The sequence below is a fragment of the Mauremys mutica genome, chromosome 2 (genome assembly GCF_020497125.1).
Source record: "Mauremys mutica isolate MM-2020 ecotype Southern chromosome 2, ASM2049712v1, whole genome shotgun sequence".
Taxonomy (NCBI): domain Eukaryota; kingdom Metazoa; phylum Chordata; order Testudines; family Geoemydidae; genus Mauremys; species Mauremys mutica.
The window spans coordinates 580,078-606,902 of NC_059073.1; the positions used below are offsets into that span (position 1 = coordinate 580,078).

General features: G+C 47.0%; 1 protein-coding gene across 1 annotated transcript; it reads left to right on the plus strand.

Annotated features, from left to right (window-relative positions):
- Positions 1–6,159: 6,159 nt before the first annotated feature.
- LOC123365194 (lymphocyte antigen 6E-like) lies at positions 6,160–10,545 on the plus strand. The gene is made up of 3 exons (XM_045007879.1): positions 6,160–6,219; positions 7,634–7,753; positions 9,845–10,545. Exons 1-3 carry the CDS (start codon positions 6,168–6,170, stop codon positions 10,051–10,053), a joined length of 381 nt encoding a protein of 126 aa, XP_044863814.1. The 5' UTR covers positions 6,160–6,167; the 3' UTR covers positions 10,054–10,545.
- The last annotated feature ends 16,280 nt before the right edge of the window (positions 10,546–26,825 follow it).

Genomic DNA, 26,825 nt, shown 5'->3' on the forward strand with positions numbered 1-26,825 from the left:
CTCTGAACACACCTTTACTCCCAGGTCTGTCCCCTTACTACCCCTCTAATATTAGCCCCGATGAATGGATGGGTGAATGAACGCACACTTGACTGTATTCATCTACACTTTGTTCCCATTTCTTGTTCCTGTAATTTTTCCCAGATAAGCATTGGCGGTCTTGCATTGCTTCACCCCGTGAAAGCCCATTTTGATTCATTTTGTAGGACAAATGCTGGACACAATAAAGTGGTTTTTTTTATTATTCTATTGTGGAAACGTCAGTTGTGTTAACTCTGGGATAGCTGGAGAAAACAGCCCTGCCAGCTCGGGAACAAAAAGATTGGGGGGCTAAATCTGTGCGTCACATTTAGGCTTGGAAGGATTCGATTTTTATTGAGGAATGTGGGTAACCATCCATTGCACCGTCCATACACAAACCAACAAAAATAATTTCCATTGACAGTAATAGACATTTACAGACACGCAAAGCAAGAAAAATGCTGCTTGAGAATTAGGGCTACTTACGTTGTATATTTGGAAAGGGGATGTTGACAATTTGTGTTCTAATGGTTATAAAGCTTTAATTTTTTTGAATCTCAGCATCTCCTGTCGTTAAATAATTGTTCTCTGAACCCGTCCCATTACCTGACCCTCCCACCCATAATTCCCTGCAACTGTGAACATGTACATAAATAAAAATTGGGGAAAAATGCTTAAAAATAAACATTGATATCATCCATCCAAATGATAAAAAACAAAAATCCAAATGCCGCCCAGCCTCATTATATTGAAACTCTTTCTTTTGAATCAGCTAAACGGCGATTTGTCGCAGATTCGGTGAGCCCTGGGGTGCCAGCTGAGGTGGTATCGCATAGCTATATTTTTAAAAACTGTTTTTTTTCTGACCATTCAAAAGCAATGTCATAAGGAAAACAGCCTCCCAGGCTCTTCCCGAGCCATCCAAGAAGTAGGGTGGTGAGGCCGGAAGGAGTTCAGACTCCATAGGTTTGTCTCCAGTGCATTGGGAGGTCTGATTGCAGCTTGGGTAGGCAGACCCATGCCAGCTTGATTCTAGCTAGCTGGACTATAAACAGCAGTGAAAATGCAGCAACACCTGAGAACGTACCCACAGGTTCTGGGCAGGCTTGTATAATTTGTGCTGATCCCTGGGATGCTGCATCTTCACTGCTATTTTTTGCTCTGCTAGCTAGAGTATGTCAGGGACAGAGTAAATCTAGTGCACATCTGCCTAGCCAAGCGGCAACCACACGTTCACTTGCAGCAAAGCCATGTCCTAAGAGTCACAGGTGGAAGTAGGCAGGGCCAGCTTTATTAACTGTGGGGCCTGATTTGAATACCCGGCGGCGGTCCGGGGCTTTGGTGGCACTTCAGTGGTGGGGGTCCTCTGCAGCACCGAAGGACCCGCCCCCCCCCCGCTGAAATGCTGCCGAAGACCCCGGAGCGGACTGCCACCAGGTGAGTAAAAAAAAAATAATTAAAAAGGTGCCTAAGGCGCGGGGCCCTCTTAGGTGCAGGGCCCAATTCCGGGGAATCGGGCGAATTGGCCTAAAGCCGGCCCTGGAAGTAGGAAGGATGGTTTTGTGACTGAAGCACAGGCCTGGGAGTCTGCAGATCTAGGCGCTATTCCTGGCTTTGCCACAAACTCCCTCTGTGACCTCAGGCGAATCACTGAAATGCACCGACCCTCTGTTTCCCCATCTGCAAAATGGGGATACTGATACTTTCCCTTCCTCACAAGGGGGCAGTGAGGCATAATTCATCACCGTGTGTAAAGGGAGTTCAGAGCCTCCAGTGGAAGTTCCTGAATAAGCAGAAAGGATCATTGTAAGGAGGAAAAAGGGCCTTTCCTTGCACTTAAAGGACATGTAGTCAGGAATGTCTGAGTGCACTTTGTAGGCTGCCCTGTGTTTTCAGTGGCAATGAAATTACCCACAGGACCCATCCCTTGCAGCAGAAGTTTGCTCCAGAACTTTAAGCGTCCATTAAAAATTAAAATTTTAGGCTACATTGTGGTGGAGAAGGTCTTGAAAACATGAACCGACTGGATGTGAATTGATCCAGGGAGGCCTGCCTGAGTCTGCAGACAGCCTGACAAAAGCGGCTTGCGGAGGCTGTGAGTTTCAGGGTGTGGACTCAGAAAGGTAGGAATCACTGTGACAATGTCAGAACACTGCCATCATATCAATTTCCAGTGCCTTCCATGCAGGACCCTCCATGAATATACACCATCACTGGCTTAGATCCCCCCACTGGCCCGAGCGTCTTCATCTTCAGCACCATCATTATTACCTAAATCATCTATTTCTTTTTAAGGGGACCAAGTATCCCAAGGTGATAGTTGATTGTGATGACTAGCACATTGCAACACTGTTAAGCTTTCACTGCTGATGACTTTACCAGAAACATCCAGCTAATGTGCTTATCCACACTCCTCTCTAAGTGCTAGGTTCCCTGACAACTCCTCCTACGTAGCTTCTTGCTGAGAGCTGACCACTCGCCTCTCACTGGGGAAACCGCCCAAGGCACTGCAGAGACATGGCCCAGCTCCTATTACAGGGCCAGGTAGGAGGTAACCGGCTCCCAGTTCTATACAGCAGTGGACGGTGAACTCTCTCCTACTACGGAGGATATATGCACACACATACCTTTCAGGCCACCGTTTTGCTTCATGAAGACGTAAACAGGGCATTTTTCCTTTGTTGCCCTCTGCTAATTCCTCATGTTTCCCCAAACGCTCGTGCTCTCCTGGGGTGAGATCCTGTCCGAACTGGGGGTCTGGGAGGAGTTTGTGGCCAAATTCACCCCTAACGAAGAAAATCTCTTGTGTGGATCGGGATGGGGGCAGGGGGACACAGCAAGCGGGCGGGAGATTGGGGTCTCTTGATTTCTTGAATGAGAAGTTTTTTTCCTGGAAACCTAGATCGGGTTTGTGGAGGCAGCGCACAGGAGATGGGCCTGCAGAAGTCTCTGGACCCTAATGAAGGAGGAGCTGTGACCCACGAACAGAAGAAGGGGTCGAGTGCTTCCCATCATGGGTTCTACTCTTGGCGCGGCCCTTGCTGGCTCTTTGAGTTCACAAGCAGCAGCATGGGGGATGGGAGGAAGAAACCATTACAAATAATAATAATAATAAAAAACAACCCAAAAACGCAGGCCAGGAGACTTCCCCAAAAACAAGAGCAATGTGAGCCGTATTGTCAACCCCAAGTGCTGGAAACTCATGAGTCTGTCCCGCGAAATAATGAAAAGGGCTTAAAAATAATAATAAATGTTGGATTCTTTTTATTTATATTCTGGTTTTGAGTCTGTGGGGTTATGTTTTCAAGCTTTTCTCCACAGCCATGAGGGCTGGAAACTTCCTTGAACAACAAACATCATCAGAGTGTTGGCTGGCTGTGCAGGGCAACATATGGACTGCAGAATGGCAGTGGGCGGCGATTTGACCTTCTTTTTTGATTTCTAGCTTGGAATAGCCAGCAATAAAAATAGAATTTAATTTGTTGTCGGTGTGGAGGCCCAAGGGCTTTGTCTTAGGCGATCCCGAATGTACCATCACTGGGTGGAGGAATCTGCATTCATTGACACTGACTGGTCCCTCGCTACCTCACCCATCATCTCCCCAGGTCACTGTGCAGTTCGGTTCTTTTCGATCATGAGTTTCCTCCCCACTCCGATCTTGCAGCAAATTTGAACATGTTTATCCCCAAGAAATGCCTGACCAAACAAGAGGTGAAACAGCCAAGAAGGGAGCAGAAGGCGGCTTGGATTGGAATTAATTAATAGGCAGCAGGTTTAAAACAAACAAAAGGAAGCATTTTTTCACACATCACACCGTCAGTCTGAAGAACTCTTTGCCAGAGGATGTTGTGAAGGCCGAGACTATAACAGGGTTTAAAAAAGAACTAGATAAGTTCATGGAGGATAGGTCCATCAATGGCTATTAGCTAGGGTGGGCAGGAATGGTGTCCCTAGCCTCTGTTTGCCAGAAGCTGGGAGTGGGCTTCAGGGGATGGATCACTTGATGATTACCTGTTCTGTTCATTCCCTCTGAGGCACCTGGCATTGGCCACTGTTGGAAGACAGGACACTGGGCTAGATGGACCATTGGTCTGACCCAGTAAGGCTGTTCTTAGGTTCTTATGGATGGGCATGAAAGGCTGGAAAACCCTCCCAGAGTCCAGCACTGGGCCACAGCCAACCACACACATCATTCTTTGGAGAATGATAGATGCTTCTCCCTTGAGACAGACGTGGGTCTGAGGAGCACAAGCAGCCTCACTGTCCCATCCCCAAAAGCCACTGGTTCACACTCACCAACAATTATTATTTTTCAGTGACTATTTAGTTTAATTTAAATAGCTTTCCATCAGGAACTATTTTCTAGGCGTAATGATATGTTTCTGATTAGCAGGGAAATACCCAATAAAGACTTTTTTATGTAATACCCACCCCCACTAATATTGACACGGGGCTGTTTTATAATCCCAACAAAACAAGACAGGGTGTGGCATGCTGGGTCAGAGGACCTGCTACCTTCTGCCTCGTGCCTGATACCACCCTAAAGGCCTGGAAAGTTTCCCACACATACTCTTGTGAGGTTTGGTTGTTTAATTGGTACCTATCCTTGTTCCCAGTTTCACAGTTGCAGCTATTGGGAAACAAGAGATATCCATGCCTGAGTCACACAGGGGCCAAATTTAGCATTATTAATTAATGTAAGAGTGCGTGCTGGAAAAATGGCATCACTGCTAAATGACTTTGAGAGCAGCCTTCAATTACCTGAAGGGGGGTTCCAAAGAGGATGGAGCTCGGCTGTTCTCAGTGGTGGCAGATGACAGAACAAGAAGCAATAGTCTCAAGTTGCAGAGCAGGAGGTTTAGGTTGGATATTAGGAAAAACTTTTTCACTAGGAGGATGGTGAAGCACTGGAATGGGTTACCTAGGGAGGTGGTGGAATCTCCTTCCTTAGAGGTTTTTAAGGCCCAGCTTGACAAAGCCTTGGCTGGGATGATTTAGTTGATGTTGGTCCTGCTTTGAGCAGGGGATTGGACTAGATGACCTCCTGAGGTCTCTTCCAACCCTAATGTTCTATGATTCTATGCCTCACTCACATATTCTGTAAGTGAGCTCATGGCTGTAGGTGGAAAAGATTCAGAAATGTGAATATTCAGTGGGAGAGAGAAACCTGAGGTCAAGACTTAACAGAGACGTTGGGAATGATGGAGTACAGCAAGTTAGACAGTCATTTGCAAAGGCAGGAAAAATTGCCAGTGCAATTTTGGGTTGTATCTGCATTGGCATTTCAACCATGGGACCATGACTCCACCTCATAGAAGAGATAGAGAATCAGAAGAGTGAAAGGGCAAGCAAAGAAAATCATTCAAGGCCCAAAAATATTCAGACTTTTTAGCTTAGAGAGAAGAGATAAGAGGGGCTATAACAGGGGTGAACACAATATTGAACTACTCATAGACTGTCAGTCAAGTGCTTCCATTTACTCTGTCGCAAATATTTTCCCTGTGTAATTGTTCTTCTAAATGTTGTTTTTATTTTCATGTTGACTGGTCAGCTTCATCACATGGCAGGATGTTTTAAAAATCAAACCAATTGCATCTTCAAAATTACCAGTTTTGGAATTGAAAAATTTCATTGATGAAAATGAGACCATGGGACAATAAATGCTTTTAGATCAGACAACATTTCAGAAAAGTTTTCTTTCCCGGTGGTTTTAAACCTAATTCTCTCATTCCTCCTTGCATTTCCCTCGCTGGCTGTGTGGTGTGGATGCTATCAGCAGAAATTTTTGAAGAAAATGCAAAAAACAAAACCAACCAGTTCCCCCAAAGGCACCTTATTACACAAAGCATAAGAAAAAAACATTATCACAGGAATTCCGTACGCTGAAACCAAATATTTTGTGTTTTGGGGCATAAGCCAAACACTAACTGAAAGAATCAGGCAGAAACTTTCCATAGGGAGAGGTTATTTCCATAGGGAGACGTCACACAGAAACACACCCATCAATCTTGTGTCCTACGCTATGGCACGCCCCTCACCCCCTCAAATCACCATCATCCTAGTAATGAAAAGCAGACACCACACAACTATAAAACCTGCCCTGGACGGAGCTGCCCTTATTGCAAAAGCTGCAAGACGTAGCGAAGATGAAGGCTTTTCTTTTCGCCCTGCTGGCTGCAGTCCTGTGCGCGGAGCGAGGTGAGGTGCTAATGATTCTTCTCTGCTAGACAAAGAACATGCAGATGAGAGAGAACCAGCATAGAAATGGCAGGGACACAGGGAGATTTTACAGCATCAGTGGCGAAGATGCGACAGTCAACAGTGACTTGACACTGGTGCTGTCCCCTTTGCTGACTTTGAGCACCAGCTTGTGACTGGGCTATTTCAGAGTGCCTTCAGCTAGTTAGTTTCATCCCGTTCCCTTCAGAAAGCCATGCAAAGCTTTGAACTCTTGCATATTGGGCTATGCAAAGGACCATAGCCCCATGCCCATAAACTCGGTGCCCGGTCTACCAGCTGCATGGTATGAGGGCCTGAGGGAGAGGACAATACAGGACGAGGCCAGTTCTGGGGACCTACCGAGACATTTGACAAAGATCATTTATACACTCTGCAATCTTGAGCCTTTTGCTCAGATGACCAGTGCTTCCCAGCACCATTTTCTTACCGAAATAACCTTCCTCAACTATCCTGTTTCATGGGGTTCGATTCTGCCCAGTGCTGTTCATGCTGCTTCCTATCCAGCAAAGCTCGTAATCACATTCTTAGCTGTAAGCATGTGAATACTCTCATTGAAGTCAATAGGATTACTCCTGTGTAGAAAGTTCAGCAGGTGCTAAAGTGTTTTGCTGGCTGCGGACTGGCGTGCTCAGCACCGTGCTGGGTTGAGCCCTCGGGCAAGAGTTTAACAAATGTGATCAAATACAAAATAAATGTGTCCAATGATATAGCAGATATTTGCTAGAGGATCTAACGATACGCAATCAGAGCAAGAAGTTCTAGTTGAAAGGCCAGTGGCTGGATCCTTTCAAGGAGATAGTTGTTCTGTTGCAAGGATTCCTGATCTCATCTGCTTTTCAAAACTACCTCCCTGACTTTGTAAACAATTGCACAGGTGAGTCATTGTCTGCATATGAGTAATCCTGTTGAACTCACTGGGACTATTTACATTTGTAAGGTTAGACAAGGTATTTGCAGCATTGGAGCCCAGGTAGGTCTGAGTTTGCTCAGTGCATGGTGGGGAGCCGTCAGAGAGGAAAGCATGTGTGCTGTATGTTTGTCTTTTGTTCCCTGTCTGGAGCCGTCTATGAAGGAGAAGCTCTGGCTATTAACCAATGAGCATTACTGGTCAATTGTTATGTAAAGGGACATCAATCACTGTCTGAAATATTTCTACTGCTGTTAGATGTAACAACTGTGGTTAATATGCCTGAGATCAGAAAAAAAGCATCTGTCCCTATTTTTCCAGCTTGTTCAGCTCCATACATTCGATAGCACTTTATGTGGCACCAGTGTCACTATTTCCCTAGTAGGATCAGCCAGTTTTCTCAGCGCACTTCCAAAGAGGAGTTTTCTGCAAGGGTCTGAACTGTGTTGCATCTTCCTTTTGCAGTTTCCTCACTGAAATGCTTCACTTGCAATGATGAGCCCTCCAACTGGAATTGTATTAAAATAACGGAGTGTGCAGAGAACGAAAAATACTGTCTAACAACCTACACGAAAACAGGGCTTGGTGAGTACCTGCAATATCTCAGTAAGGTTTGTCTAAGGCTGTGATCACCATGATGTCTGGATATCATTTTATTGATCATGCAATAGGTCCTCTGTCTCACCCCCATGCCAGGGAGCTGGATTCTTTCTTCCCTCTCCTGGGAGGATGAATAATTACTCAGCAGTAATGTGCATAGCATATGGAGAGCAAACTGCACAGCAGTAGGACACTTCAGATGACCTGTATCCCTTCTCACCGGGGATAGATCCTCACTGATCACACGCCGGGGAGGGACCTATTTGGAGAAATAGAATTTACATGCAAAATCCCATTACCTGATCTTGATGCTCAAAAATATATCTGTGTTGTGCTGTGCATGCACAAAAGGATTGAGAACCCTAGGGAACGCGGCCCTATAATAATCCTAATGGCACGCTGGCAGTGAATCCTTACTCCTTCCTACTGCTGTAGGTGCTGGGCACCGACCCAGGTTACTAGTGGGAGTGAGATGCATAGCTGTGAGCCGTATTGATAATATCTGCACTGCATGGGTGTCCGCAAAAGCCTCAAACTCCCCAATCCCTCATCCCCCCACATTCCAGGGGCTCCGTTTGAATCCTGGGAAGGATTCTCTAGGGTGTGGTCTCTCCTTTGGCTGTTCCAAAGCCATGGTCAGGAATCTGGAGAGGATGTTCATAGCTTTATAGAATCCAAGGCCAGAAGGGACCATTGGGGTCACCTAGTCTGACCTCCTGTGTAGCACAGGCTTGAGAACTGCCCCAGAACAATTCCTAGAGCAGACTGAAAAATTGCCCGTGATGGAGACTCCACCATGACCTCTGCTAAATTCTTCCAATGGTTAACTACCCTCTGTGTTAAAAATTTACACCTTCTTTCCAGTTGGAATTTGTCTAGATTTGCTTCCAGCCACTGGATGATATTAGACCTTTCTCTGCTAGATCGAAGAGCCCATTATCAAATATTTGTCCCTTGTGTACGTTCTTATAGACTGTGATCAAAAGTCATTCCTTAACCGTCTCTTTGCTAAGCTACGTAGAATCAGAGAATGTCAGGTGTCAGGGACTTTAACCCCGACAGCGAAGTTTGTTGTCTGACCACAGAGAGACAGGCAACACCAGCAAGGTTCGATTAAAAGCTCTTTATTGACAAGTGCACACATTAATAGAGAGCAGCTCATCTCCAAAGAGAACCAGCTGCTCTTTACTTTTTAGTATTAGCCTATATAGACAGTTTTATTACGTTATAGATTATTTACTTGAGCAACCCACCCCCCTTTGTTTAACAACTAGAAACTAGACACTTTTAATATACACGCATGCCTAGTCCCCTATGTCTACAACATTAGATTGTTAATAATATTTTAACAAGCACCAAAAGTTAGGAATGTAGGGGAGTTAAAAACAAACCGAAAACCAAATCAGGGAGTGAGAGTGAGGACACTGGGAGGCTGGGCTTTTTTATTAGTTTTTTAAACGAACTGTTCCTAACACAGCACAGCTGGTACTATGCAAGGAATTCAGCCCCTTACTTATTTTACTTTTTTTCAGCGCTTCGTGAAACATGCTGCTTCTTAGTATTTTTCACTTCAGGATTACCCAGAAGCCCTTGTTAGCCTGACTTCGGTCAGGTTGGCATAACTGGTTTTGTGCTACAGGGTTGGAAGGGACCTTAGGAGGTCATCTAGTCCAACCCCCTGCTCAAAGCAGGACCAATCCCCAATTAAATCAAATACCTAGATTGTGCTCCTTGTGTCTATCACAATAATGATTAAAGGAATTAGAAAACATACGTAAACATTCCCATACTGCTGCATACTGGTCTGTAACTGCTGTCAAGAGACCGGTGCTGTGACATGATTGCTGTGCTGATAGCAACAATGAGTATTAGGTCAGGCGCTGCTGAGCAGATAGACTGGTTGGGTTAAAAGCCTGAGGCAAATCAACCAATCAGAACTTCTAAGAAATGTCCTTCCCATTGGCCCTTGTTGCTTAGCTGCTTTAGTACCATTATCTCCTTGATAAGCAGAGTTGCCGGAACTCTGGAGGACTCCTGAATAAGGATTCTTCGCTCTGTTTTTCTTTCCCCGTGAAGGTGAGAAAGTTGACTACCGCATCACCAAGAAATGCTCTGCCGAGTGTCCTCAGACAAACTGGAATCTTGGCATAGCAGCCACTTCTACCTCTTGCTGTCAGCATTCCTTGTGCAACATCAGCGGGGCCAGCAGCGTGAAATCCAGCTACGCAGTGATGGCCACGGGGATCTTGGCCAGTCTCATCTATGTCCTCAGATCCGGACTGTGATGGGGCCAGGAAAAGGAGGCCGCGACGCCCCAAAGAACCAGCTCGAGCTTCCCCAGTGAGACACCAAACATCCTCTATGCAAATGGTTTCACCTGGGTTAACACAGCCCTGTGCCCGGTAAGGCTACGTCTACCCTAAAGCTGAGGTGTGATTCCCAGCTCAAAGAGATGTCCTCATGCTCCAGCTCTCACTGAACGAGCATGCTAAAAACACTAGTGTAGCCATGGTAACATGGAGCTGCAGCGAGCAGCAGCAGGGCCTAGTTGCCCCAAGTACGTGGCCGCTGCCTGTGTTGCTGTGACTACACTTCTACTGTTAGCAACCTACTCAATGAGAGCTGGGGCTAGTACGTCTACATGGGCTGGGAGTCATACCACTAGCTAGACTTGGCCTCAGAGTCACTTCAGATTCCATCAGCAAGTCATTCCTCTCTCCATTTTCACATGGTGGTTCTGCCTCGGGCACAACCATACCTCCATGCTCGGCGTTGGTGACCTGGGATGCTCAGCTGAAGGGCGCTGCCTGCTCAGAAGAGCAAAGTACTAACACTGTTAGAGTTACTTGTTCCTAACCTCTGCCGCAGACCCTGTGTAATTCCCCTGGCACTCGTCTCCTCTCTGCCTCTCCTCACCACCAAGAGCCTTCCCTCCCTGTGTTTCTGAACAGACCTTTACTCCCAGGTCTGCCCCACTTCTGCCCCTCTAACATCAGCCCCGGCGAGTGAACCAAGAGTTGAGTTTATTCACCTACATTTTGTCCTCACCACCAGTTTCTGTCTTTTCCCCCCATATACCGGGGTGGCCAAACCAGGGCTTGTGAGCTGCAGGGGGCTCTTCTAGAGTTAAAGTGTGGTTCATGGAGCACCCCCCCAATCCATTCTCCACCTACCAGCCTGGGGTGGGGGGAGTTCAGGGCTCCTGCCCTGCGGCAGGGTGGTGGGGCTACAGGCTTCTGCCCTGCTGGGAGTGGGGTCTTGGGCCTTCTGCGGCAGGAGCGGGGCTAAAGCCCTGAGTCCTGGCTGGTGTGCCCCGCAGGGCTGAAGCCCCAAGCCCCATCAGGCACACTGGGCTCTTGAATTTCTGAAGATTATCTCACGCGGCTCAGAGGGTCCGTGATACCAATCGCTGGCTTGTATTGTTTCACTCTGTGAAAAGCCCTTTTCGAAACACTCTGTTGGCCAGAGGCTGGACAAAATAAAGTGTTGTTTTATTTCATTGCGTACGCGTCTGATGTGTCAGCTCTGGGCTAGCCGGAGAAAACAGCCCTGCCAGGTTGGGAACAAGAGGACGGGAGGTCTGAGTTTGTAAGATACTGAAACTATAATTATTGGTGTCAGTATTTTTGCCAGATTGCTGTAGTCCCTGGAGCACACTAGCTGGGGCTGTCTAGTGTGTTTATATATAAAAATCTTCCTGTTTGATCTCATGCCACAGAGGCAGTGCCAGGAGCTGAAGTGGCCTTTTAAAGGGGTGGCCAGAAGTGGGCTGCTGCTCCCAGCAAGGTGCTACAAGCCCACAGGTGGCAGTGGGATGCCACACAGGGGGGAGGGAGGGGTGCTCAGGAAAATCACCTCGCATTTCTCCACCTCCATCTCCCCATCTGCAAGGAATGGGAAAATGAGACTTCCCTGCCTTGTCAGCAGGGGTAGTGAGGCTTAATCCGTCATTGGGGGTGTAAAGTGATTTAAGAGCCTCCACTGGAAGGGGCTTTATAAGCAGCATGGACTATTATAAAGGGGAAGAAAGGCCTCTCCTTGTACTTACTAGTCAGGAATGTCTGAGTGCCTTGTGTATACTGGGGTCAGGCAATCAGCCACAGAACCCACCCCTTGTAGCAGACTTTTGTTCCAGAAACTAAGCTTCCATTCAGATCTAAACATCTAAACGTTCTAGACCTCCTGGTTGCTGTGACAGTGGTGGCAGATGACAGAACAAGGAGCAATGGTCTCAAGTTGCAGTGGGGGAGGTCTAGGTTGGGTATTAGGAAACACTATTTCACTAGGAGGGTGGTGAAGCACTGGAATGGGTTACCTAGGGAGGTGGTGGAATCTCCTTCCTTAGAGGTTTTTAAGGTCAGGCTTGACAAAGCCCTGGCTGGGATGATTTAGTTGGTGTTGGTCCTGCTTTGAGCAGGGGGTTGGACTAGATACCTCCTGAGGTCTCTTCCAACCCTGATCTTCTATGATTCTCTGACAGCCTTGAAAACATCAGCTGAGTGAATGCAAGGTAAGGCAGGGACGTCTTACTTATTAGCGATGTTTATTTCCTCTGTGATGACTGTTCAGGTGGCACACCGTATTCTACCCCTCTGGCTTCCATAAGGAATTTGGGTAGCTGACAGGTTTTTTCCATTTTACCTAGTCCCTTTGTCTTACGGAGTTCCCTGCCTGTTCTTTGTTTTTACATTCCACTAACCAGTCTCCTCCAGGTAGTTTCTTAGCTCTTACTATATCTCCAGCACTTGTTCTGATCCACTCGGCCATCCTCAGGAGGTTGAGATCCCCTGTCTTTATGTTCTCATCTAAGGAATTTACAATTCTGTAACTTTTGCCATTTCCCTTTCATGCCCTTCTCCTTGCAGGTCCTTCTTCTGGGTGCCAGAGAATCTACCCTTTTTTTTTCCTTCATGCTTTCCCTAGCCTCACCGTCTATCCCAGTGTCAGTGTCGTTTGTTGTCTCTTCCATCTCACTCTGCCTGGCTTCTCAGCCAGTCACAGCTCAGCCGGCCAGCAGCCTTCTGAACCCTAGTCCAGCAGCCCCAGCCCCGTCATAGCTCCTTCTAGCCAGCATCTCCCCTCCCAGCTCTCTCAAGACAGTCCAGCCCCCTTCTGCTCCAGACCTCCTGCCTTTATACCACCCAGCTCCTTCCCCAGCTGGGCTTCATCTGTTGCACCCCACAGGTGCAGCCTGGGGGCTTAATTGGCCTCTCGGGCCCTCATTCCTTGCCTGTGTGGGGTACACAACCCATCCCGTGTGCCTTGTTGATTTCTTGTGGTGCTACAGCTCTACTCTGTATTGCCCGACTTGTCGGTTTCAGTTGGGCATTATTTCCCCTTAGCAACCTTAACCATAGCTAAAGTTGGTTAATGTCCCGTGTTGTTTCCCCCGATCACTAGCAGCCCTGTACAGAAATGCACATCTGTACCACATGGGTGTGACGTTGCACTCCATATGATTTTATGAAAATATGCTAAGGAGTGTGAATATAACGTAACTGGAATATGCTTCATGCAAAAGGTGTCTTGTAAGGTATCATTACAAAGCTTGTAATCTACTGAGTGTGGTCATCCAATCTGTATGAATGTATCATTCTTATATCTGAAACTAGAAATATGAAATATAACTCTGAGGTCCTACTGTAATTATGCAAAGTGTGGGCCATTAATGGTGGTTTGGAATCTTGAAGGCTCCCATCAATTAAGACAATTGGTTGTAATTAGCTCTGTTTACTTGCCAGCCTTCCTGTGAGTAAGGCCAGGAAGAATGAAGGCTTGTGGTGTCACAGGACATGTGACCATGTCACCTGGTACTGGAATCCATCTAACACTGGGGCTTTTCCATTTAGAAGGAGGGGTGGGGATCCAGAGAGACAAAAGATTCCTGCCTTGTGCCAAAGCACTATAAGGGGGTGGAACAGAACAAAGTGGGCTGCAGCCATGAGAAATCCCCTAGCTACCACCTGAGCTGGAACAAGGATTGTGCCAGGGGAAAAGATTGGGCCCAGACTAGGAAGGAGTCTAGTCTGAGGGTGATATTCATCAGTAATCAGTTTCTTAATGTATTAGGCTTAGACTTGCGTGTTTTTGTTTTATTTCGGTAACTTGGTATCTTACTTTGTTCTGTCTGTTATTACTTGGAACCACTTAAATCCTACTTGTTATACTTAATAAAATCACTTTTGTTTATTAATTATTAATCCAGAGTAAGCAATTAATTCCTGGGGAAGCAAACAGCTGTGCATATCTCTCTATCAGTGTTATAGACGGGGGCGGCTCCAGACCCCAGCACGCCAAGCACGTGCTTGGGGCGGCAAGCCACGGGGGGCGCTCTGCCGGTCGCCAGGAGGGCAGCAGGCGGCTCCGGTGGACCTCCCGCAGGCATGCCTGCAGAGGGTACGCTGGTCCCGCGTGGCCTTGGTGGAGCCGCGGGAACAGCGGACCCTCCACAGGCACGCCTGCGGGAGGTCCACCGGAGCCGTGGGAACAGCGACTGGCAGAGCACCTCCCGCGGCATGCCACCCTGCTTGGGGCAGCAAAATGTCTAGAGCTGCCCCTGGTTATAGAGGGTGGACAGTTTATGAGTTTACCCTGTATAAGCTTTATACAGAGTAAAACAGATTTATTTGGGGTTTGGACCCCATTGGGAGCTGGGTATCTGGGTGCTGGAGACAGGAGCACTTCTTAAGCTGTTTTCAGCTAAGCCTGCAGCTTTTGGGGGATGTGGTTCAGACCTGGATTTGTGTTTGTAGCAGGCTAGTGTGTCTGGCTCAATAAGACAGTGTACTGAAGTCCCAAGCTGGCAGGGAAAACAGGTTCAGAGGTAGTCTCAGCACAACAGGTGGCAGTCCCAAGGGGTTCTCTGTGACCCAACCCGTCACAATGGGTTTCCACATTGAACTCCCCAAACTGCCACGGTCCCATCCTACTGTGTGCAGGGCTAAGTGTAAAACCCAGAATGGATTCTCTAACATGCCTGCTCAGCTGTTTGAAAATCCTAGCCAGGAATCTGGGTGCAGAGGTTCTCTGGACATTGCCTACAGCCCGCTACCTGCAAGTGCTGTAAAGTGAATGCCATACTCAATGTTTTCAGGGGTTCCTAGTACCAGTAATGACCTCTGGGTTGTGATGTATTGAGGACTGTGGTGGAATTCCAAGCTATTGGCGGAGTGCAAGGTAGTGGCTCCCCACCAAAGCCTGAGATAATAGTTTTTTTGCAGACAGCCAGCTTAAAGCAAAATGTGTTGGGGGTGCAAATGAGAGGTGTAGCTCAGTGGTTTAAGCATTGGCCTGCTAAACCCAGCATTGCAAGTTCAATCCTTGAGGGGCCATTTAGGGATATGGGACAAAAATCTATCTGGGGATTGGTGCTTCTCTGAGCAGGGGGTTGGACTAGATGATCTCCTGAGGTCCCTTCCAGCCCTGATATTCTATGAATGTGGTGAGTTGTGCCTTTCTGTTTTAGAGAGCAGCCCATTATTTTCTCTCTGTTTGGGGGTTTGCACATGTTCTGACTTCTGAGAAATCAAGCTGTGTTTGTATCTAACGTCTCTGTGTGAATGCTGAGAACACAACAGAGAAACCGGTGCCGAGGCTGGGATTATGCAAAAATAAAGAAGGAAAGCAAGGATAAAATGGCTGCATGGAGTAAAGATGGAGGGCTTGGCTACACTTACAAATTTGCAGCGCTGCAGCAGGGTGTGAAAACACACCCTCTCCAGCGCTGCAAATTGCGGCGCTGCAAAGCGCCAGTGTAGTCAAAGCCCCAGTGCTGTGAGCGCGGCTCCCAGCGCTGTCCGTTATTCCCCACAGGGAGGTGGAGTACGGACAGCGCTGGGAGAGCTTTCTCCCAGCGCTGGTGCTTTGACTACACTTAGCGCTTCAAAGCGCTGCCGCGGCAGCGCTTTGAAGTGTAAGTGTAGCCAAAGCCGGACAGTTTCCAACTGAATGAAAAAGAGGACAATTTTGCAACCTATTCTATACTTAAAGACTTGAACAGCGTTTTTAGGCCAATGTTCTAGAAGATAGTGCTACACACAGGGACGTTTTCCTAACATTGGTAGGTTAAACCACATTTGCCATGCCTAAAGCGGGGGGTATGGATCAGCATTCATGTCACACTCCCCAGCAGTACCCAGCCCAGGAAAGCTAATGAGCCAACCATCAGACCAAATTCAGTGATGAATCCTGGTCACATGCCCCCTGAGGCTAAGAAGAAGTGCCTAAAGCCACAGGTTTGCCACAAGAACATGGTAGGCTGGAATATAAGGACATAACAAAGATTATAATGATACATTATGTACCTACTACCATTTTTTTTAACAGAACGATGTAAGTTTCATCTAAGATATCCAACAGAAGGAGAAAGAATCTCTGAATTTTTGGCAAGCCTGAAAAACCTGTCTGCCACTCCTTGTTTTGGTAATTTTCTGAAAGAGGCTCTCAGAGATCAATTTGGTTTCGGACTCAAACACAGGAGAGGCTTTTGAATGGTGTCCATGACACAGCACTGCCATTAGGTGGAGCTGTGGAGACTGCTCCATGGTTTGCCCCTTTACACAAAGGGGAAGAGAGAGGGGGAAATTCTGTGTATAGAATCCCTTTCCTAGACGACCTCCCTATTACAGCTTAGGAAATTGCTCTGAAAGCAAGAAATAAGCCAACTTTGATTAAGGCGATAAACTGTATGCTTCCAGGGTGGCCATTTCTCATAACAAAGAAGCCACATGACCCTTACAGGAAACTGGAGTTCTCCATGGAAGACGGTGGTTTGCTATAGGGACTGTTCTTGATTGCTAAGAAACACCCTCCCCCTACTGCAATACAATTATCTCTTTCGGGTTATCAGAAAATAGGGAACTTTGGAATAATGCTTCCCTTTGTTTTCCTGTCCTGGTTCAGGTGATGCGTGTCGGATCCTCATCACCATAAAATGTTCCAGGGATTGTCCAGAGAATGTAGGTGGAGAATCCATTTCCATTTCCTGCTCTCAGTCTGCAATCTGGATGAACCCAGCTACATGGCGGTAGCCCGGGGGATTTTTGCCAGATTTGTCTGTGTCCTCTGCGCTGGACTGTGTTGAGCTGAGAAAAGAGAATTTAACTCCTGCTCAGGCTTCCCTGTTCCGGGGACAGGCCCAACTCTGCAAAGTTCTACAATGCCCCTTTTTCCAAGTGACATCTCAGATCCCTTAGCAAAGAGTTTATCTGTCACCTTTCATACTGTGGTTCTGTATGTTGCTAGATGCAACCCACCAGCTCTCAGCTGATTTAGAGCATTGCCTCCTGTCTCCGGGACGGGAGGGAGCAGGAGGGTGAGGACCTGAGAAGCTCAACCTCTAAGTGCTGCCCCCTGGCCTGGGATGTGCCCAGTCAGATGAATTGCAAAGTACTAACAAAGGGGCACTGACATCTGGAAAGCCCTTTGGATACAGTTTGTTTGACAGATGTTGGACAAATAAAGTTTTACTGTATTCCATTGTGTAAGAGCGAAACGTGCCCATTCCAGGACCAGCCCTACCAGGTGGGGAACAACAGCACCACTTTGAATCAATGCCATATGGGGACATTATTTTTTATTAGCTCCAGGAAAATTTCCCTCAGGTTCCTTTGCCCCAGTCTCAGTATGTAACAATGTAAAATCTGGAGCCCATACTTTCAAACACCACTGTATTGTCTAAAATTTGCCCAGGCCGCTTGGAATCGATGCCATAAGGAGCAGCACTCAGCTGCGGTTCAGATCCTACATGCCACAGGTGGAAACAGGAAGGATGATTTTAATTAAGAGGCAGAACTGGTTCTGTCCCCATCTCTCCACACACATCCTGCTTGAACCTAAGCAAACGTCTTAACCTTGGTGTGCCTCCCGTTACCCGTCTGTATCTCACGGGAAAGGCTCCGTTCAGTAACGGCTGTACAGTAATTTGCAATCCTCTGATGCGAGTTGTTCTAGGTGACAAATGAGTTATTAGGGGCATGAAGAAGTGCCTCTTCTTAAAGGGAAAGCAGCCAGGAGAGGTTGCATGTGCTTTTTAGCTTGCGCTGTATATTCACTAGCCATGGAATTTGCCACAGAATCTATTCCTAGTCTCCAAAATATAATCTTTCATTTTAAAAAAAGGTGCAATTTTCAAAAGGACCTGAGTGAGGTGCACATGGCCCTGAGTGAGTGAGGTGCACACGTGCCTTTGATTTCCACTGGGAATAGTGCTCCTAACCTACTTCGGTGCTTTTTGATGGGCCTTGTGCTGTTGAAAATCCAAGCCTTAATGTCTTAGCTCTGGTGCTGCAGATAACCCTGAAAACCTGAACTGCCTGTAAAACGTCTGTTCTTCCTGAGTCTGCGGGCAGCCTGAAACAATGCCTCAGGGTATGTCTTCACTACCTGACGGATCGGCGGGCAGGGATCGATCCAGCGGGGGTCAATTTATCACGTCTAGTCTAGACACGATAAATCGACCCCCGAACGCTCTCCCATTGACTCCTCTACTCCAGCTTGGCGAGAGGCACAGGCAGAGTCGGCGGGGGAGCGGCAGCAGTCGACTCACCGCCGTGAAGACACCATGGTAAGTCGATCTAAGTACGTCGACTTCAGCTACATTATTCACGTAGCTGAAGTTGCGTAACTTAGATGGATCCCTCCCAGTGTAGACCAGGCCCCACCCCATTCATCTCTGTTGAGTGTGAACTCTGGCAGCTTAATGGGGGCTGTTTGAAAGGTAACGTTGATAACTATTTCACTGCTGGTGATTTTAGAAGAAACAGCCAACTAATGTGCTTATCCCCCAACCCCTACCCACTGCCCAGGTCTCTTCTGGAGTCAGAAATCCTCATTGCGTTTTATACAACTGCCAAACTTCCCCTCATCCCTACACCATCTACACTGGCTGGGGTATGGTGTGCAGTGACACTGAAAGAATTTAAGGCCCAATGAAATAGATAATTATGGGCCGGACTAATCTAAAGAGAACTTATTACCAAAATAAACCAAATGAGGGGGACTTGAATCGCACAAATCATTTTCGTATCAAATTCAGGAAAAGCCAAGCTCCATGTCTTAATTTCCTGGCTGCAGAATCTTCCTGGCAACCATACCAGAGTGGACAGGAGCCAGAGATCCCGGCCATACAGTATATGGGCCCTTGTTTATTGGGCGCAATTGCTAACGGCGTGGCAATCCCAGAGGAGGGGATGTTAACCCAAGGACTGGACCAAAGTGATGAGAGTGGGGGAATGGGAGTCAGAGATGGGCTTTTCATAGAGCGTCCTCTTCAAAGTGGGGGCTGGAGGAGTCTGTGGCCAAACTCGGACCCCTGCAGGAGAAAACCTCCAGGATGGATCAGAGGGAGCAGAGATACAGCAAGTGGGAGGGATCCAGAAGTCTCTTGATCTCCTGATTGTTTTCTTAATGGAAGCCTAGAGGTCACAGTTCTTTCTAAGGGGGGAGGAGGAGGCAGTGGGCAGGAACAAGGCCTGCAGCTGCATCTGGACCCTAATCTTCTTGTGTGCAGACATCAGAGCTCGACATCCAGGCTCTGGAGCCAGGGGACAGCCTCTGTAGCAGGGGCGGCTAGGCCTTGTAACCTGCTCTGCACTTTTGCACAGTCTTCCACCCCGTGAGTCACTGTCTGCAACGCTGCCCCATAGTCACACCATGGGGATGACACCAGGACAAGCTAGTTCATAGTTGCAGCAACTCTGGAGGAGCCAGAGACTAACCTGTTGAGCCTGGTCCTGGATCTATGATCACGTGGACAAGGAGGCAGGTGCAGCGATGGACTCCTGAACTTACTCCATGTGTAAGACTTTCTTTCCCAGGATGCTTCCACTCTATAAGAAGCGCACCTGTCCAGGAGTACGTGAGCTGCCACAGCAAAATGGTGTCGAGGGCTCAGCTGTGGTGTCCCACCCGGTCCGCAGGAGTGGGACTCCTCCCCTGAATACGAGCATACCTTCAAGTTGGAGCTGCCTGTTGTTTCCCATCTGAGAATGGGACATCGGTCAACGGAAGATAGAATAGGTTGGTTCCGTCTGGCCAGGCTGACTTAACAGTAATGGCATCTCATCACAGGTCTGACAGAGCTGTGCGCACTAGCAGGTACAAACCAGAGGCCGGTGCAGAGATCACACAGCTGGGAGCGGTGAGATCAGCCCCTTCCTGTGAGTCAATCTTCATTGATGATTTAGATAATGGCATACAGAGTACACTTATAAAGTTTGCGGATGATACCAAGCTGGGAGGGGTTGCACGTGCTTTGGAGGATAGGATTAGAATTCAAAATGATCTGGACAAACTGGAGAAATGATCTGAAGTAAATAGGATGAAATTCAATAAGGACAAATGCAAAGTACTCCGCTTAGAAAGGAACAATCCGTTGCACACATACAAAATGGGAAATGACTGCCTTGGAAGGAGTACTGCGGAAAGATATCTGGGGGTCATAGTGGATCACAAGCTAAATATGAGTCAACAGTGTAACGTTGTTGCAAAAAGAGCAAATATCATTCTGGGATGTATTAGCAGGAGAACTAATTCTTCTGCTCTGCTTTGTGCTGATTAGGTCTCAACTGGAGTATTGCGTCCAGTTCGGGGAGCCACATTTCAGGAAAGATGTGGACAAATTGGAGAACGTCCAGAGAACAGCAACAAAAATGATTAAAGATCTAGAAAACATGACCTCTGAGAGAAGATTGAAAAAACTGGGATTGTTTAGCCTGGAGAAGAGAAGACTGAGAGGAGACACGATAACAGTTTTCGAGAACATAAAAGGTTGTTACAAGGAGGAGGGAGAAGAATTGTTCTTCTTAAACTCTGAGGTTAGGACAAGAAGCAATGAGCTAAAATTGCAACAAGGGAGGTTGGACATTAGGAAAAACTTCCTGTCAGGGTGGTTAAGCACTGGAATAAATTGCCTGGGGAGGTTGTGAAATCTCCATCGTTGGAAATTTTTAAGAGAAGGTTAGACAAACACCTGTCAGGGATGGTCTAGATAATACTTAGTCCTGCCAGGAGTGCAGGGGACTGGATGAGATGACCTCTCGAGGTCCCTTCCAGTCCTATGATTCTATGTTAGGGACCACCCTGAGTTGTGGGAGCTGTTAAAGACAGAGTGTGTGTCACGCTGCGACAGCCCTTGCCTGGATATGCTTCGGGGCTGGAGGAGATGGTCTCTGTGCTCGGAGCTTTAGGCAGGTGCACAGAGCGCCCCAGACGGCAAATGCAGAGCGACCTGTCAGCTCCCGCACCCCTTTCACAAGTACACGAGGGAACCCATGCAAAGGGGCAGAGGCTGAGGGCACACAATAAGGCAAGGGGGCAGAAAGGACAACAGGGACAAAAGGGGATCCCCAGTCTATTTCCCCCTTGAGTCCACATCTCACCCCATCACCCCGTCTCCCTTCCTGTTGGCAGCCATCCCTGGGCTAGGCACCACGGGGACAGGAACGGAGCTGGAGAGACAGTTTCTCTGCCCTTATTGTTGGCCCCACAGTGACTGGGAGAGTGACCCCTGCTGGGTGTGGGCCAGAGCATGGCACTGGGCCTGGCTCACTGGATTCAGGGGAGGGTCTCACAGAGAGTCCCAGGAAGCCATTGACATGCAGTTTCTAAATACAGTAAATAAAAATCATATCAGGCCCCAGCCAGCCACTGGCCACGCCCCACGGGAGAGAACCCAAAGCAGCGCTCCTGGCTACGGGACAACATCACCCAGGAGGTGTCAGCACCAGGGGGCTACTACCCCTGAATGGATCTTTAATGGCTCCCAGCGGAGCAGATTACTGTCATACCAGTGAAAAAGATCCACAATAATTGTCTTGCATACGCAACAGTTTATTTGAGAAGGAATCACACAAGTGGTAAAGGGTTCCATTAAGCACATAACTCCTGTGTTAGACATTAAGAGTGATACATTCCTCTTAGCGAGCCTCTCTTTCACAGACACACACGAACAGGCCCTCTGCTAGCCTCACACCGTTCCTGCTCGGCAAACGGAGAAGGTGGTTACCGCTTCTATGGATGACTTCTTCTCTCCAGGTCTGGTCTCTTCAGCCCTCTGGTCTGTCTCGGATTCCCTCGAGGCAAGGCCTTGGCTGCCTGGAAACCCCCCTGGTTCACAACCCTACTCGAGCCCACAGAGCAGAGCTGTGGCTACTCTGTTTAGCAGCATTGCTTCTTTAAGCGTTAATTAAGGAATCCCCAACAGTAATTTAATTTGCTTGATTTTTATACTCTTTTTCCTCAAAGGAGTCACATGTTTTAAAAGCATGCCCAGTGGGTGTGTGGCTACTGATTTTTACTTAATTAATATTTTAGCAGGACACTGCAGAGTGGTGTCAACTGAACATTACCCCACATTCATTCCCTTATCAATCATTCACTTCAGCCCCCTGCGTGACGGCCTTCAACAGAGAAGAGATGCCCTGGTCAGCCCATGCTCCACTCAGGATGTTCTACACATGTTGTTTGCTTTCAAGTGGACATATTTGCTGACTCAAAGATCACGCAGCATGGAGCCAGTCAGTTTCACCTCTGGCATCTGCCTGATGCTAAGAGGAGGATTCTGCTCCCAGAATCCTCTTTGCTAGTTCAGTCATGTCACGCCATGTTCTCATCATTAATTCAGTACAGACACACTAATTCGGCACCATCCCAACAGGAGAGGGGGCAGTATTATGAAGATCAAAGAAGACAAATGATTAATTATTGTTTGTATTGCAGTAATGCCAAGGAGCCTCACCAAGACACCATTGTACTGAGTATAGCGCACACAGAAAACACAGAGAGACAGTCCCTGGCCTGCAGAGATCATAGTCTACAGTGATGTCTAAACTGACATGCCTGAGCTAGACCTTCCCTGAGATATCCCGGGTGCTACCCACATGCCTCTCCCTGCATTCATAAGAACGGCCATACTGGGTCAGACCAGTGGTCCATCTAGCGCAGTATCCTGTCTTGCGACAGTGGCCAATGCCAGGTGCCCCAGGGGGAATTAACAGAACAGGGAATCATCAAGTGATCCATCCCCTGTCGCCCATTCCCAGTTTCTGGCAAACAGAGGCTAGGGACACCATCCCTGCCCATCCTGGCTAATAGCCATTGATGGACCTATCCTCCATGAACCTATCTAGTTATCTTTTCACCCTGTTATAGTCTTGGCCTTCACAACATCCTCTGGCAAGGAGTTCCACAGGTTGACTGTGCATTGTGTGAAGAAATACTGCCTTTTGTTTGTTTTAAACTTGCTGCCTATTAATTTCATTTTGTGACCCCTGGTTCTCGTGTTAGGAGAAAGAGTAAATAATGTTTCCCTATTCACTTTCTCCACACCAGTCATGATTTTATAGACCTCAATCATATCCCCCCTTAGTCGCCTCCTTCCCAAGCTGAATAGTTCCAGTCTTATTAATCTCTCCTCATATAGAAGCTGTTCCATATCCCTCATCATTTTTGTTGCCCTTTTCTGTATCTTTTCCAATTGTTTATCTGTTGATATGGAAGGTCCCTTCACAGTCTGCTGTAGCCTATAGGGCTAGCCTGCTTGTTTGCACATATATATTTTCCTCTGCGTTTGATCGTTTGTTGTATTATAGGTTTGTTATTTGTTAATATAAGAGGTTTATAAATTTGTATTAGAGTATTTTAGCTGTAATGCAAGGAACCTACAGGCCACATCCTGTATGTTAAGCTAAGGTAAGTTAGCATACACATGTTCGAGACCTTTACCCTAGATAGGTGATGATGTGCTGCAGCATACAGCATGTACATATGTTTGTGACTTTAACACAGATAAGTGGGCAAGTTAAAGCAAGTTGGTAGGCAAGGCCACCCACGTTCAGACTTTTTCAGACTTAACAGGTACACCACAAAGAACATGGAAACAACCGGTTGGGACAGAAATACCAGAGGTGAGGATGAGCTGTTGGTCACTAGTAGTTAGGAAAATGTCATTAATAGTCACGAAGATGTCAGCCTATAGAGTAAGTGTACCCTGAGTGTACCCTGACATTTTTGTGGGTGAGGAAGTTAAGTTTGGACATGGAAGGAGGGCACATAGTGCTCAGGTCCTACTTGTCCATTGCTAGTTTGCTATTAGTCCTTAATTGTTAGTTTTAGGTAAACTCTAAGTTAGCTTCTGTAGCCTTTCTATAGCTTTTAGCTCTAGCTTCTTCTAAGTTCTTCACCTCCCACGCAAGGCTTGAGGAACCTGGACCATCGAACTCTCTTGGCATGCCAGAGGCAAGGCTGGTCCTGCTACAATGTATCAATGTGGGGGTTAGGGTTAGGGTTAGGGTTAGCAAAATGACTGGCAAACAACTATTAGACACCATTCAAGATGGCGATTTTAACAAATTTTTAACAGTACCATTTCCCAGGTAAATAATAAAAGATACCACATAGACATAAACCAGAGCATGCATAGTAAACCATAAATACATGAATAATGCTGCACAGTCCTTCGTCTCTTACCACCAGGTTATCAAGTAAAGCTGGGAGTATATTAATCGAGAACCATTTTTTTGGATATAATACCACATGTACTGTGAGAACAATAAGAACAGGAGTACTTGTGGCACCTTAGAGACTAACAAATTTATTTCAGCATAAGCTTTCGTGGGCTACAGCTCACTTCTTCGGATGCATAGAATGGAACACGCAGACAGGAGATATTTATACATACAGAGAACATGAAAAGGTGGAAGTATGCATACCAACTGGAAGAGTCCAATCAATTGAGATGAGCTATCGTCAGCAGGAAAACCTTTGAAGTGATAATTGAGATGACCCATAGAAGGTGTGAGGAGAACTTAACATAGGGAAATAGATTCAATTATTGTAATGACCCAACCATTCCCAGTCTCTGTTTAAACCTAAGTTAATTGTATCTAATTTGCATATTAATTCGAGTTCAGCAGTCTCTCTTCGGAGTCTGTTTCTGAAGTTATTTTGTTGCAAAATTGCCACCTTCAAGTCTGTCACTGAGTGGTTAGAGAGATTGAAGTGTTCTCCCACTGGTTTTTGAATGTTATGATTCCTGATGTCAGATTTGTGTCCATTTATTCTTTTGCGTAGAGACTGTCCGGTTTGGCCAATGTACATGGCACATGATGGCATATATCACATTGGTAGATGTGCAGGTGAATGAGCCCCTGATCGCGTGGCTGATGTGATTAGGTCTTATGATGGTGTCACTTGAATAGATATGTGGACAGAGTTGGCAACAGGCTTTGTTGCAAGGATAGGTTCCTGGGTTAGTGTTTCTGTTGTATGGTGTGCGGTTGCTGGTGAGTATTTGCTTCAGGTTGGGAGGCTGTCTGTAAGCGAGGACTGGCCTGTCTCCCAAGATCTGTGAGAGTGAGGGATCATCTTTCAGGATAGGTTGTAGATCTTTGATGATGCGCTGGAGAGGTTTTAGTTGGGGGCTGTAGGTGATGGCTAGTGGCGTTCTGTTATTTTTTTTGTTGGGCCTGTCCTGTAGTAGGTGGCTTCTGGGTACTCTTCTGGCTCTGTCAAACTGTTTTTTCACTTCAGCTGGTGGGTATTGTAGATTTAAGAATGCTTGATAGAGATCTAGTAGGTGTTTATCTCTGTCTGAGGGATTGGAGCAAATACGGTTGTATCTTAGAGCTTGGCTGTAGACAATGGATTGTGTGGTGTGGCCTGGATGGAAGCTGGAGGCATGTAGGTAAGTATAGCGGTCAGTGGGTTTCCGGTATAGGGTGGTGTTTATGTGACCATCGCTTATTAGCACCGTAGTGTCCAGGAAATGGTCCACTTGTGTGGATTGGTCTAGGCTGAGATTGATGGTGGGATGGAAATTGTTAAAATCACGGTGGAATTCCTCGAGGGCTTCTTTTCCATGGGTCCAGATGATGAAGATGTCATTGATGTAGCGCAAGTAAAGTAGGGGCGTTAGGGGATGAATGCTAAGGAAGTGTTGTTCTAAGTCAGCCATAAAGATGTTGGCATACTGTGGGGCCATGCGGGTACCCATAGCAGTGCCGCTGCTTGAAGGTATATATTGTCCACAAATGTGAAATAGTTGTGGGTGAGAACAAAGTCACAAAGTTTAGCCACCAGGTTAGCCGTGATATTATTGGGGATACTATTCCTGATGGTTTGTAGTCCATCTTTGTGTGGAATGTTGGTGTAGAGGGCTTCCACATCCATAGTGGCCAGGATGGTATTTTCTGGAAGATCACCGATGGATTGTAGTTTCCTCAGGAAGTCAGTGGTGTCTCGAAGATAGCTGGGAGTGCTGGTAGCATAGGGCCTGAGGAGAGAGTCCACATAGCCAGACAATCCTGCTGTTAAGGTGCCAATGCTTGAGATGATGGGGCGTCCAGGATTTCCAGGTTTATGGATCTTGGGTAGCAAATAGAATACACCTGGTTGGGGTTCTAGGCATGTGTCTGTACAGATCTGTTCCTGTGCTTTCTCAGGGAGTTTCTTGAGCAGATGGTGCTTTTGCAATTCATTGATTATTTGATTATTATTTGATTACTTTTCCGTTTATCTCAATAAAAGGCTTTTAGGCTACATTTTGTTCTCAGTGTGAGTTTCCTTGTCATACATCCAGAGGGTTCCTGCAAATTCTGTGTAGCCTGATTCCGGGACAAGAACCTTATTATTTTCTGATCAGATTAATTGGTGAGCCTATAACCCATATTACCTAAACAATATTATTAATCTCCCTAAATCAGGCAACGCTGCCGTTCCCATTGCTGTTACCTCTCTGGATCACTGGCAGGTTTTCCCCTTGTGACTTTGCTCCCGCTCCCTCTCAGTTTACGTCATCTGCAAATTTGACCAAGGTCAAATCAACAGCCAAAGAACCAATGACAGAGCAGGAGACAATGCAGCTGTGTCAGGGTCCTACAGGGGCCTGAGTGGTCCAAAATGCCCCTGGAAACACTGACGCATCCTGGATGGGACTGAACCGAGCCATGAGCACCACTGCTCAAAAACCAACTGATGTGACATCATTGTGCAACCTAGAATCAGAGACTCATAGGGTTGGAAGGGATCACAAGGGTCAGCTAGTCTAACCCCTGCCAAG

Coding starts and splice junctions, on each gene's coding strand:
- LOC123365194 (XM_045007879.1), top strand. CDS start 6,168: ATGAAGGCTTTTCTTTTCGCCCTGCTGGCTGCAGTCCTGTGCGCGGAG. Junction 6,220..7,633: donor AGTCCTGTGCGCGGAGCGAG/GTGAGGTGCTAA, acceptor TTCCTTTTGCAG/TTTCCTCACTGAAATGCTTC. Junction 7,754..9,844: donor CTACACGAAAACAGGGCTTG/GTGAGTACCTGC, acceptor TTCCCCGTGAAG/GTGAGAAAGTTGACTACCGC.